This window comes from Cyprinodon variegatus, unplaced genomic scaffold, assembly GCF_000732505.1.
Source record: "Cyprinodon variegatus isolate N-32 unplaced genomic scaffold, C_variegatus-1.0 Scaffold2043, whole genome shotgun sequence".
Lineage (NCBI taxonomy): Eukaryota > Metazoa > Chordata > Actinopteri > Cyprinodontiformes > Cyprinodontidae > Cyprinodon > Cyprinodon variegatus.
Window position 1 is genome coordinate 43,292 of NW_015152496.1, and position 1,411 is coordinate 44,702.

General features: G+C 57.7%; 1 protein-coding gene across 1 annotated transcript in view; it reads right to left on the reverse strand.

Annotated features, from left to right (window-relative positions):
* Positions 1 to 870, reverse strand: part of LOC107105070 (ubiquitin carboxyl-terminal hydrolase 43-like) — a gene marked incomplete at its 3' end in the record, with an annotated part of 23,767 nt that extends 22,897 nt beyond the window's left edge. Inside the window, exons 1-2 of the mRNA XM_015405187.1 lie at positions 806 to 870; positions 101 to 690 (exon numbers count right to left, since the gene is read on the reverse strand). Coding sequence (XP_015260673.1) covers positions 101 to 685 — 585 coding nt within the window. The remainder of the gene's footprint in view (positions 1 to 100; positions 691 to 805) is intronic.
* Between the last annotated feature and the right edge of the window lie 541 nt (positions 871 to 1,411).

The following is a 1,411-nucleotide window of genomic DNA, read 5'->3' on the forward strand; positions in this document are numbered from 1 at the left end:
GCTATAGAAATAGACTGAATAGAATGAATGGCTCCACCTCCACCTGACTGTAAACTTGTCCTCATCGCAGACATATCTGCGTCAGTCCGCCCGTCCTCACCTTGAACTCCCCAGACATCTGCGGGGTGTAGTCCAGCGTCCACAGCGCGCGAACCAGCGACGCCAGCTGCTCCGTCACCTCTCCCCCGGAGCTCCGCGCCTCCTCCGCCCTCACCTCCCCGTTCGCCCTCCCGGAGCGGCACAGATCCGCCTTGTACTGGCCCAGGCCGAGGTACTCCGCCAGCAGGTCGGTGTTGCTGAGGCACTGGACCACCGCGTTCATGAAGCAGGTGTTTCCGTGGTTCTTCAGACCCAGCGCGCCGGGCGTTTTGTCGCCGTAGCACCAGGACAGCCTCTCCTTCACCGAGCCGCGCTGAGAGGAGGCCGCGGAGCTCCGGTTCTTGGCTCCTTCCCTGGAGCTCTGGGAGAAGCCTCCCCTGAAGCCGCCGTCGTCCTCCTCTGCGTCCGGCGGCTCCGCGTCGCCGAAGTGCGCTAAAGTGCCCAAACTTTTCAGGATCCTTCCCATGAAATTCCCGATAGAGCGCAGAGATTTCCTCCTGACGAACTTCCCACTTTTAGATTTCTTCTCTTTCCGCTTGGAAGTCTTCGCCTTCATCGGCTGCTTTCTGTCCCTGCGGGTCTCCATGGTTCCTGCAGGAGACCGACAGAAAATGAAAGGAGAATGAGGGAAGGAGCGCACCTGTCTGCCAGACGCTCCTCCTGCTCCTCCTCCTCCTCCTCCTCCTCCCCCCTACACTCCACACACCTTACTGCTCCTCTGGCACCGATCACTGACACGATCCCGCCGCGTCTCGATGGGTCACGATCCCTGCGGGGCGCATCCCCCCCACGCGCGGCGCGGCGCGGCTCCGGTGGGCTGCACTTCCTCATCCAGGGATCTCCATGGAGTGGGGCGCCCTGAGCCGCCTGTCCTTCTCTGCTCAGGTCATGAAGCGCTGCTGTTTGGAGGGTTTGTTACAAAAACGGATGTGAAGGATTTAATCTGAAGGGTTTAATCTGAATGATTTAATCTGAATGATTTAATCCACCTCTTCACGCATCAAACATCCTCTGATCGCCCAACTTTACCAACTTTTATAATGCTGTGGAACTGAGAAGGAAGTAGACTGGGTTGGTGTGGAGGCAGAGTGGGTGGAAGCTGCCCCCTGTAGGCCGGACTGCAACATCACCTGCTGGGATTTCCCAAAAGTAGCAGAGAAATTAAGTCACAGAGGCTCAGGTTATAAAGGGCTATCTCCAGGGGCGGATTTGGGAAATTTGGGGCCACAGGCAAAGACAGGCAAGGGGCCCTCTGAATCAATGGCATATCGACACAACAATCAGGGTTCCAGCGGGTCCTTAAAAAGTCTTA